The 10,139-nt window shown below is 39.9% G+C and overlaps 1 protein-coding gene across 1 annotated transcript in view; it reads left to right on the forward strand.

The window, feature by feature from the left end:
- The first annotated feature begins 951 nt into the window (after positions 1-951).
- Positions 952-10,139, forward strand: part of erfl3 (Ets2 repressor factor like 3) — a 42,076-nt gene continuing 32,888 nt past the window's right edge. The window contains exon 1 of the mRNA XM_053495350.1: positions 952-1,480. Within this exon, the coding sequence (XP_053351325.1) occupies positions 1,459-1,480 (22 nt within the window). The 5' untranslated portion in view covers positions 952-1,458. The remainder of the gene's footprint in view (positions 1,481-10,139) is intronic.

A 10,139-nucleotide genomic window follows, 5' to 3' on the forward strand; every position in this document is an offset into this window, starting at 1 on the left:
GAGCAAACAACTTGCATTTAAATGATCACACAGGAATCACACAGTTGGTTTTTACACACTGGTCTTTAGTACTATTAGACAGTATTAAGTAAGAAGTTTGTGTGTGTATTTTCATATCCTGCCTAAGGACAAATGTGTTTTCATTTCAGTCAGCTTCTGGTTGGCTCTAGTCGCTTTGTTGTTCTGCCAGAAGTTTGCAGCACCTTCTTGTTTTCCATGATATAAATCACTCACATTAACACTCTTTTAATCTTATATTTGCTAGCAATGTTTTTTCAGTTGAGCTACAATCACCCTAAAGGACGTGATGGGTGTGAGAGCAATTTAATTAGTCTGTTAAATGCCTAAGAATCCTTTCTACCAAGATTATTTATCACACTGACAAGTCAATCACACAGTGATAAATGCTTGAATTGCTGTGATTCAGTCTGCTTACTCTTTTTTTATTTTGTTTTCAGAAACATGCATGAATCTCAGATTATTCCTTGTAGCCTTCACTTTCAGAACTCCCTTCCAAAAATCGTGCTGTACCAACAACATGCAATGTTAGACTTGGTCACAATTAGCACTGAAATGAAAGGATCATGCATGCGCCTAATTGCTGATAAAAAATAAAAAATCATAATAATAACACTTGTTGCTTGACGTCGCCGACGTCACGACGCAGCGCTCAGGCACGTCGTCTCTTCTCAGCGCGAGCCGTAGGACGCGTATGAGAGAACGTCATCACGGACGAACGGGGTGGCTGGCGGTCTCCGTGGCGACGACGCGCGTACGTCCTGCTCATCACGCTCACGCTCCGAAGGAGGTGGGGACTCTAGCGTGACTCCGCCCCCTTCTTCCTCCTCCTCCACCTCCCTCTCCGTGTGGGCGGGAAGAGAAACACGACACCAGAGACGGAGAGAGAGAGAGAGAAGGAGGAGGAGGAGGAGGAATGGGGGAGGACAGATAGATAGATAGAGAGAGAGTGAGTGTGTGTGGTGGGAGGAGGAAGAAGAAAAAGAAAAAAGTCAGTGTGAAAGAGGGAGTGGGAAGCTGAGTAAATTACTGCGAGTCGGTGGCGACCTTTTTGGAGAGACGAACTAACTCGCTGTTACAGAAAGAAAAAAATGTTCGAAGGATCGCCGGCGCGCGTGACCGAGCGCGGCACTGAGTTCGGCGGAGCTGCTGTGGTGTGTTTTCCGCTCTCGGCGGGACGGTATTGATCGGGGAAACTCCGGTTCATCTCGCCTTGTCTAATAGTTTTTTTTGTGGACCCACTTTACACTTTTTCCTCACTCTCCAGAAGTCTTCTGTGCGGCTGAGACAGACTAAACCAAGTGCGAAGCGCGCGCGAGCTCGCGGGTGCATCTATTTTTGAGTGAAAGTTTAGTTTCTTTCTCGTTGTTTTTGGCTCGTTAGTGAGGCCGACTCTCGCCCTCTGCCGAACAGGACTCGGCTTGCACGCTGAAGCACAACATGAAAACTCCCGGTGAAACGGGTAAGTTTGATTTATAGTTCTAATTATTGTTTATTGTCTCACTTCTATTTGTTTCTGATCAATCAGGTAATCCCTGCTGATTGCGCCTAGTCAGAGGGTTCACACTAGTGCACGCTAGTGAGCAGGGCTCTCGTGATCATATCACCACTCTGTGTGTGAATGCAACTTGTTTCAGTAACAATAACAAACCCGGTCGAGTTCTCTAAGTTCACTTTTAATAACGCTGCATCTCAGTTTTCTTCACTTTTCCTTTTTGGTTGGATCCGCACTAGGCAGTCGCGCGCATTGTCCCGTACACAGATCAGGATCAGGATCAGGTCCTGTGCTGGCATGCTCATGTTCAATACAGCTTCAGCCGTCTGTGTGTGTGTGTGTGTCTTGGTGTCAACTCGCTGAACCATAAAATGGCAGGCGCTTTAAAGTCTTATTGACTTTATCAATCTAAAATGCAGTAATAAATAAATAAAACAACTCCGATGCACAGCCCCACATTCACACAGAGGGTGAGTTGATATTGATTATTGACAGGTTATAGATTTCCACATGAGTGCTGTGGGTGATAAAGCAGCAGTGCGGATCCGGATTGATCTGGTGTGTCGGCGAGAGCCGCTCTGGATCCTTCAGCGAGGTTTAGAGTTGAGCCTCTACCTGTTGAACCGCCATAACTTTGCGCGAACACACACATACACACACGCGGGTAACGATTAAATTACCAGGTACTTTACCGACGCAGTGTTCCTATTGGAAATAAAGGCAGCTTCTAAAGTGATAAAGCTTGTTTTTTTGTATTGTTTTGAACCCATCGCGCACATTTTGTGAACCTTCAACGCTTGAAATGTCACGAGCGCGAGCTTTGAATTAAACGCATTCAAACTGCATACAGCCGTTAACCGTTTAACGAACTTTAACGATTTCCCCCCTCTTGACTAAGTTATACTATAGTACGTTTTTGTGTGTGTTTAAAACTCGTATTTCCTTTCCGGTCAGGGTCTTTACGTCTGTATTTTCCCGTAATTTAGATAACGTTAGCCCTTGTCTCAAGTTCGGACAGGGTGTTGTGAATTATTTATTTCTTCAGTTATGTAGTGTGTTTTTTTTTAACGAGCTGGCTAGTTGCTAAACACAATGACGCTTTAGTAGGATGTTTAGGAATCCGAGGCTGCGTTCCAAACGCCTTCCTACGTAAACGCATCACATAATGTATGAGATAATGAGCTGCTCAGACTGCTTTAGTGCACTTCGGGAAGCCGTTTGGGATTCAGCCTTTGTTTGTTAGAGCTCAAGGTAAGTTGGCTGGTTTGACGCCACGAAGGGATCAAACTGTTTTCGGGTTAGGACGTCAGAAGTTTACCCGGCCAAACACACACACACACACATACACACACACATCACCTTGTGAGGAACTTTCCCAGAAAAAATATTAACAAACTAATTAAAGCTATCAATACCAGAAAATGTCCACACAAGGTCTATCCTGTCAGATAGTTATATATTTTTACCACCTGAGAATGTGTGTATGTTTGTGGATATGTAGACACTTATATCTGTCTATAATACACACATAATGTATACTGTGTGTGTGTGTGTGTGTGTATGTGTATGTATGTATGTGTGTGTGTGTGTGTGTATATGTGTATATATATATAATATATACACACACACACACACATTTATGAGTGAGAGAGACAGTGTATGCATGTATGTATGTATAATTTTTTTTTTTACCCGCTTCTTTCTCCATGTGTCCATTATTCTGCATTTCACTGTTATTTATGCAGGGACGATATCAAATCTAATGATTGCTAATTTCCTTTAAATTCCCACAAATCGACCTGATTTTAATAAATTTTTATTTTAATAAAGCTTTTTTATTAGTGTTTTTTTTTTCCTCTTAATTACTTCACCTAAGTGTTCAGACCCACACAATAAAAAGCAAATAACCTTTAAAGGTGAAGAACTCCATTGTGAGTCTAGGTGACGCATTTGTCTGGACACACAAAACTGGCTATTCACAAAAAAAAAAAAAAACGCGTATTTAAAACCCCTCTGAGGATGTCAGTCCCTCTTGATCGAAATCAAAGAGCCACTACGTATACAGCTGATGTCTCTATAGCCATCATGTTTATGTTGAAGTGTCATGTTTATGTTGAAGTGGCGCAGTCAGTTACCACCAGCTACTACGAGCACACTGCGGTTTTGTCGATCTCTGACTCCGCGGGCCGCATCGTGACCCCAATAGTTCCACGGGAAGTTTAGGTGCTCAGCGAGTGTGTGTGTAAGTCATACAGTACCGAGAAGAGGATGTGGCTGCTCTCATTATCAGATTTCGAGTATTGCTCTAGTGCACGCTCCTACCTGTAGGTTCACACACCCACAGCAATATAGGTCGAAGCGGCGTCGTCTTTTTTTCTTTTCTTTTTTTTTCCCTGCGGTGAAAGGGTTTTCTCTGAAAGCATGAGTTTTCCATGGCAACAGGTGGCTGAGACAATTTGTTATTTTGAGGGTTGTGCATCCTGGTAAGGTAGGTGTGTGTGTGTGTGTGACTATAACAAAAACACTATCTGCTTCGTCAAAAGCCTTTACCACATGAATCACGGTCAGTAAGAAGCAGACATTTAACATTTTCCTTCCACTCCGATGGGCTCTTTGGTCTCTGTGCTGTTTTTATACAGCGATTACACTCGGACACATTGGCATCGTGACTTCTTAAGTCGAGGAAGAGATTTAAAATGCCTCATGTTAGCCAGCAGCACTTTGTCAAGTATGATTGTATTGATGTTTGTTTGTTGATGTGAAGTTACAAATTAGTTGTATTAGTTGAAAATGAGTTTAGATCTTAAAACCAGGCTCCTAGGCTTAAAATGATAAAAAAGTCATTCATGTTAAAAACCCTATCCTACTAATTATCGCTATTGTTAATGAATAATGGATACTGGCTCCGGATGTTTACCCACAGCTACAAACACAAAAGGTATATTCAGATAGTTATAGCTGTATGTAGTATAGTTGTATAGTTGTATTTGACATGGGGATTTTTTTGGCTCCGTGTGTATGGATTGCTAGGCTTTCTTTTTTTCCTCTGCTGCTTTGCAGAGAATGTTGATGTAATTTGTTTCGAACAAAGATTTGCAGTAACACAAGCTAGACCGTCAGCGTACAGTATGTCACGCAGCTGTTGCTCTGGATGGAACCAGTTTACTATCAGCACTCACCTCTCACTCTGTTTACATGCTGATGTACCCTTTCAACAAGCTGCGTCTATGTGATCTTTATTTGCACACCGCTTTTTTCATCAAAGTCCTTCCAAAAAAAAAAAGATGTCTCACCATGCTGTTCTTTTGTAATCAAGAAGGATCATTGTATCAGTGTCACACAAGTGTATAGAGAACTTTTTTTTACGTACAGAACTCTTTTTAAATAATTTTCTTCCGCTTGACTGAACGTTGATGAAGTTAATCCAGTCCAGGCAAATAGCTAAACAGTTGACGGGTAATGTTGCCCAAGGGCTTAACGGTAGTTCTCTGGCAGTGGTTAGATTTCCCAACCGTCCCATCACTAGCGTTAAAACCTTAATGTTAGATGTTGCGTCTCTCTTTCTTTTTCTCTCGCTTTCTCAGACACACACACACATACACACAGGGCATCTGTGAATATGGCGATGCAAAAAAGCCACTATTCAAACTCTCACGGGTAGGATGTTCCCTGTGGCTGAGTAGTGTTTTTCAGAGTTTTCCCTAGCGAGAACAATAGGGGGCGTGTGTACGCACTGTACAGGGTGTGTGTGTGTGTGTGTGTGTGTGTGTGTGTGTGTGTGTGTGGGCATCCATTACAGCAGCGTAGACCGGGAGCTCATCCATGTGTTGGTGTCATTTATGGATTGTAAGGGAACACAGGCCCTTTTTGTGTGGACTGAGTTAGGGAGGGGGGTTTAGCGTGTGAGTGTGTGTGTATGCGCACGGTTATGACCCTGAATCTCTGACCCGTCACACTTCATTCTAACACACATACACACTGATCACGTGCTGAATATCCAGCGAGGCACTGATGCCAGTCTCCCTCCCCCACCTCCACACATCTCACGACACTGTAACTTTAATTCCCGTGACAGCTGTTTAAGTTTCTACGTACTGTGGATTAATCATGCAACATGTTCAGAATGATATAAAGGGTTTGGATTTGTTTGATCTTTAGTGTGTGTGTTGTAAGCCTTTATAACTTTATTCAAAAGTTTTGTATGTCAGCACTGGTAAACTTTCACACCATGCTTTTCTTCCCTACTCATGGTTGTGATGTCACTGCCATGACCCGAGCCTGAGGCGTAATGAAGCACGCTCATACTGCAGTCTGAATCCAGGAAGAACACACAAGGGGGAAATATCTGGCTGGTGGGCCGCCAAGCTGTCTTCACATTAACCTTCCTAAGGAGATTGTTTATCCTTTTTTTCCGACATTCTGCAGATTTCTGTCTGAGTTTTACTGTTTGTTCAGCACATTTCAGTTCACACTGACACACTCGTGTATCTCCAGCGACTTTTAGATTTTTTTTTTTCCAAAGTCACAGGTGGGTCATTTCTAAATATTACAGACCTAATAAACCTGACCTTGGTATCAATGCAAGCGACAGATTAACCTGACACATTTGTAGTATTAGCCTAGTTTTGGTTTAGCTAATGTGTGACAGGAGTTTTGCACGAAACGATCGTAAGTTTATAAAACCTACAGCGGTTCTATCCGTGACAAACCTGAAAGAAAATGCCAAATTTCTTTCTCTTGTCTCTTTGACTGTTGGTTGTTTTGTCTACCTGCCATCTATGTTTTTCCACTCAACATGTTGGGATTAAAATCAAGACAATGGCACACTTTTGTGTTTTCTTTGCTTTACTGTTGAAAGCCATTTAAGGTTGATACCAGAAATTTATTTTATTGTTGTTTGTTTGCCGAACGATCACTTATACTTTTTTCACTTCACTTCCCATGATGTGTAATCCCTTTTTATTTTTTATGTTTTTATTTTTAAAGATGATTAACCTGACACTAAGAATGTAATAGGTAGTGTGAGCGTTTCTACCGAATGAGATGCTGAAGGATAGTTTTGAACTTTTGTCTAAGAGAGACCGTGACAGAGGGAGAGAGAAATGTCCACTAATGGAAAAGCGCTTTAATCAATATAGGCTTTTGTTTAGCAAATACGTTGATCAGGCTGGTAGACTACACAGGGTCAAAATCCTGCATGTGTCCTGCTAAGACCAGATAATACCTGTGTATTTTAAAAGGACAAAAAAAAAACCCTGCATACTTTGTGGATTACTGAATCAACCCCCCCCCAAAAAAACAAACAAACAAACAAACAAACAAACAAAAAACGAAGAATTAAGTAGGTATGATGGTCTTAGGTGTTAAGTGTTAATAATTGATTAATAATAATATTTGAACATGACAAAAACACATGCCATTTAACACAATAAAAACATTTACGCAACTGTAATGACAGCATAGTTGACATGTGATAACCAAACTTAATGTTCACAATGAAATGTTTAACTTTAATTTATTTTTGTATTTAATTTCAATTAAAGTTTATTTATTTAAAGTTTAACTTTTTAAAAAAAATTTTTTTAGTAAAACCGTACAACTACACCAACATGTAGTTACATATGAAATTTTGAACAACTACAAATTGCTAGCAGCAGTTTGGTGTTTTAACATTTAAGGCCCAACGTTGTTTAATAAAACTGTACAAATACTCATAGAATGAGTTCAGTCCTGAATATCAGGCTAGCTAGCGGACATTAGCTGCCTAGCTAGGCTAAGTTTAGCTCAAAACTTCCCTTGGGTACAGAACTGCTCTAGAACTGTGATTCATGGGTGCATTTAAAAAAATATATATTTTCAGTTCAGTTTAGTGGCACTAAAGTTTCCTGTCCGGTTTGTCTCAAGTAGCTGTTTCTTACAGGTTAAGTACAGTACTGTACAGTACTGGGTGGAGCTGCTGATTTCTTCATGTTTTGCTTTCTTCTTTCTTTCTTTTTTTTAACATAGTCTTGAGGAATTCAATTCATTTTGAAGCACTTTTGTTTGTTTGTCTTTTGTTTTTTAGTCCAGTCCCTGTACCTGATCAGTTTTAGAGAAATATTTTGTTAAACCACACAGTGACCTATGAATCATTTAAGCATAAAAAAAAATATTAAACTTAAGGCATGAACCAGTGAGAAACAGGTGCATAGATGATCAGGCCGGTGATTAGTCTGCTGGTGATGCCGAATGCTGAGTGGTTGGAACCGACGAGAGGGCAAATGAGATTGCTACTGAGGTTGTTTTACAAAGAAACAATTTTTAAATTGTATTTTGAGGCACTTTGCAGCCTGTTGCTGTAATACATTTGTTTCAATTACCTTAATTCAGGTTAAATCATTTAGTTTAATATGAAGAAATGAGGGGTGGCTCTGTACTTTGCAAAAGTACCAGAAGTACTTAAGGATTGACACTCTGTATTCTGTTTCAATGTCACACCTCGTACAAACCAATTACTTTTTTCCCCCGTCTGTCTTTTGCTCCACCCTCCAGTCTAGTAAGACCACGAGTATTTGTGAAAATGGTTTTATATTTTCTATGACTATAAAATGGATTTTAAGGAGTTTTTTAACTTTAGACCTTGTTTAACGTTTGTAGGTTAAACTAAATGTTAAAAAAAAGTGTTAATCAATTCTAAACAAAAAAAAACAATTGATTCAGTTAAGTGGAATGTTCAACAAAAATCTATTAAATTGAGCTTATCCTGCTTTAAGGAAAAAAGTTGAAGCTGTGGTTTTTAAAATCCTAACTGAGCATGATTCAAATAAGGGTAGACAGGATAATCAGGAAGACTGATAAATTTAGATAAAAGTGACTTTAGGGAGAAGTATGTTAATTACATTATTAATAAAGTATAATGTCGGTGCTTTTACGTCTGCAGCCTCAAACAGAAGAGCACAAAAAAAAAGCATTGTTCTGGAAAAAAAAATCGAGATATAATATCGATATGCGTGTGTTTGCCTGAACTAAATAAATGCAAACAATAAACAAACAATAAGTGCATATAACCTTTAACACACTATTTAGATTTATTTCAATATTTCTATTAATTTCACGTTTTAGAGATCCACCCTTCCAGCCCTCCCCTCCTTCTACCCATATGTGTAGAGTAAGATAAAGAAGAAAAAAAAAAAAAAAAAAAAAAAAAAAAAATATATATATATATATATATATATATGGGGTCTGTTATTTTGTAATATAAAGTGGCATTTCTTTTTTTATTTATTTATTTTAGCACAACCTGGGCCATATGATGAACTGAATTATATTTCATTTTAATCAACTAAACAAACTAAGCAAAAAGAAAGAAGGCACATGGGCAAAGAAATAACACAGATTCATATGTTTATACTGTTTCTCTGCAGAGCATGTGAGACCGTTCGTATGCCCTTCTTATGCTTTTTACGGCAGCTGGCATCCGCTGCATTTACAGCCTCTCTGTACACCTCTCAGAATAAGCAGGTACAGGATCAGGGGGAACTGTCCGCTACTAGATAATCAATCACGAATGGCATCATTCTTCCTGACGGAAGGAAGGGCGGCCATCAATATACTTGGGCGGCATGCCAAATTGTACTCCATGCGAAATGCTAATGTTTGCATTTGTAGTGGTAAGATATAGCTGTTCCTACAGTTGGTACACTCTAAAGTATTCTCGCATGTGCTGGCAGCACGGCATCCTGTGATTTGTAACAAAACCTAATTTAGGATTTTTAAGTTTAATTAAAAAAGATCTAAGCATAACTTTTATTCTGCAGGGTAATTAGATTGGGCTCATTTTAATATCCGAGGAAGAAACACAGCTGACCGAGTTAAAAAAGACATTTTTTGTACTTTGTACTTTGCACACCTGTGTAAATTAATCTTGGTTGCTTTTGTTTCTTTTTCACTTTTGTTCAAGCGTAAGAAAGTTTAAACGAAGAACATAACTTTTTATTTGTCTTCACCAGTCTGTGTCACTGCTTAAAGTAAGTAAAATACATCTTTCCTCCAGATACAGACTGGCAAGAGAGCCAGTCTGTTTCACGGACGACATTAAACGCAGCTATTAAATTTTTTATTAAGGGGAATTGAACAACATAAGGAGTGCTGTTGCAGGAAACTAATCCACCTTGTTTAAAAAGAGGTGGTGTTCGAAAAACTTTGCTGTGCTGGGGCGGTGTTGGGCCTGGTGGCCTTGGGCTAGTAGGATGAGTGTGTGAAGTGGAGCGAGAGAATTAGGGCTGCTGTGGTGTTATTGACATCCAGTAATGAGTTGGTAAATTTTCTGGTTTATCAAACCTGGAAAATACACACGTGCATACACACACACACACACACACACAGTGATCTGTTTTGGTACAAAGCGTGGCCCTCCCACATTCCTGTTCAGCGCTTAAATCACTCCAGCCTGTGCTGCATTACTTGTTCCAGGAAAAGCTTTGTGCACATAAGCACACACACACTTTTTTCCACACACACACATGGAGCGCCTCGCACATTACAGCTCTCTCATGGAAAAGCTGGCGTCTCAGGGGGACACACACATAGACAGAACCTTGTTGGAGGTTGTGCTTGTTCAGTGTGCTGGTGTTTTCCATGTTTGGGG

Source organism: Clarias gariepinus, chromosome 4 (genome assembly GCF_024256425.1).
Source record: "Clarias gariepinus isolate MV-2021 ecotype Netherlands chromosome 4, CGAR_prim_01v2, whole genome shotgun sequence".
In the NCBI taxonomy this organism is placed as follows: domain Eukaryota; kingdom Metazoa; phylum Chordata; class Actinopteri; order Siluriformes; family Clariidae; genus Clarias; species Clarias gariepinus.